Source organism: Adiantum capillus-veneris, chromosome 5 (assembly GCF_014529385.1).
Source record: "Adiantum capillus-veneris isolate H3 chromosome 5, ASM1452938v2, whole genome shotgun sequence".
NCBI lineage: Eukaryota > Viridiplantae > Streptophyta > Polypodiopsida > Polypodiales > Pteridaceae > Adiantum > Adiantum capillus-veneris.
This window is the reverse complement of record NC_140935.1, coordinates 91144610-91146311: the sequence shown is the minus strand read 5'-3', so window position 1 is coordinate 91146311 and position 1702 is coordinate 91144610. Positions and strand designations below refer to the sequence as shown.

The 1702-nt window shown below is 45.7% G+C and overlaps 1 protein-coding gene across 1 annotated transcript; it reads left to right on the top strand.

Annotated features, from left to right (window-relative positions):
• Positions 1–315: 315 nt before the first annotated feature.
• Positions 316–1368, top strand: LOC147457710 (uncharacterized). Its single transcript, XM_086513646.1, has one exon. The coding sequence runs from the start codon at positions 407–409 to the stop codon at positions 752–754; it is 348 nt and encodes a 115-aa protein (XP_086369772.1). The 5' UTR covers positions 316–406; the 3' UTR covers positions 755–1368.
• The last annotated feature ends 334 nt before the right edge of the window (positions 1369–1702 follow it).

Below are 1702 nucleotides of genomic sequence, written 5' to 3'. Positions count from 1 at the left end.
CTGTCCCTCAACCCGGACCGTCGATCCCATTACTCCACCCTGCATTTAATATGGGTGTTACTTAGTGCCAAGGGTATTCTACCCCAGCCATTCCACCCACGCGAATAGAATGAGAGTTTGGATAAATACAACTTTATGACAAATTTTAGGCCGCTTATCGTGCGAAACCTACCTTCAACAAATGGACCTTCGAACTTGAAAGTGCGACTTTCCACTCTGGAGTCATGCATGCCAAAAGCAGAGGGACAAAAAGCCAGTTTAACATTTCCCGCGGACTTCAAAGTCTGGAAAAGGTCAAGTCTCAACCTTGAACGAAAAGCATCCCCGAAAGTTGAGAGAGAGAGGAAGAGAACGCATATAAGCCGGCCAATTCTAGCATTGAAGTCTCGAACAGACTCTCTAATCGATGGCGACGAAGATGGTGAAGATAAGCGACAGCATGAAGAAGTTGAAGCTCAGATGCCGCAAATTTTTCTGCGATGCCCCTCCTTCCTCAAGAATAGCGTCCCACCGCTTCCTGCCCGTGCTCTGCTTAGGATCCTCCTCATGCAAAGGCTATGCTGTGGCTCTTCATCTGATCCATAGCCGTGCCCTCTTCGACTTGCTTGTGGATGCAGCCGCCGTTCATGGCGATGGTCATGCGGCCACCCTGTCCTGTGAGCCGGACACGTTCGAGGCCATGTTCTGCCTCCTGGAACGCTCTTTTGAAGGCCTTGTTCACATCCCCCTGTCTCAGGATTGTGGCTCACCATAGGCAGTGCATCTGTGTTACATGTGCCAGATGATGGGTTCAGCATATCTTGACAACTTACACAGGTTCAGGTTCGACCCCTGGTAGAGACTTGGCTCAAATGGAAGTCATGTTGTGTTGGTGCTCAATTCGCGCAGCAGAGGATATAGGGATGGCGTTAAATGCATCAATGTGAAAGCGCCGACCTAGTCAGAATTCAAACTTGGACAAATGGGATGCTGCTGCAGTGGGACGCTCCTGGCAAGACAAGCTATCAAAGTACACATGCTCAAGTTTCCTTTGCATGTCCCTCCTTGAAACACATGCTTTGAGAGATGTCCTGTGGTTGTCTTTGAGTTGGTAAAGATCTCTCTTATATAGCTAGGCCCATTGTACTATCCATAAGTGAGTGGAGTGCACATTTCTGCACGGAAATGTTTCTTGCAAATACCAGCAGATTTCTAGGCTTTTTATTTTGAATGTTAAGATATCTGTTCATGGCCATTGTAGCATAAGCTTAAGCTGTTTAATTGAACTCTTACACACATGACGTAGATGTTCTTGTTTTATGGTGGCACGATGTTTAGAAATGACCATTCGGAGTATGTTTAATGGTCATGGGAAGCTGTCATGGCTCGACACCGGCATGACAAAACTTGTTATTTGTTTACCTTATTAAAATAATTTACTCACAATTGTGAGTTTTTGAAAAAAAAAAGGACCATTGGGAAAGGCAAAAATGATACTTTTGCATATTGAGATGTGTACTTACATGAAGTTACAATAAGTTTTAGATCAATTCTCATTAGAATTCCCCACATTGTTGACTACGACAACATCATGAGCTGATGCGAGGAGGGAGTGCATGCCTAGTTAGGTGCATTTGGGGGAAGGGGTGTCAGCATTCCCCTTTCCCTAACCGCATCTAACTAGGCATGCACTCCTTGAGTAGGAGCTCGTGATGTTGAACCC

Coding starts and splice junctions, on each gene's coding strand:
- LOC147457710 (XM_086513646.1), top strand. CDS start 407: ATGGCGACGAAGATGGTGAAGATAAGCGACAGCATGAAGAAGTTGAAG.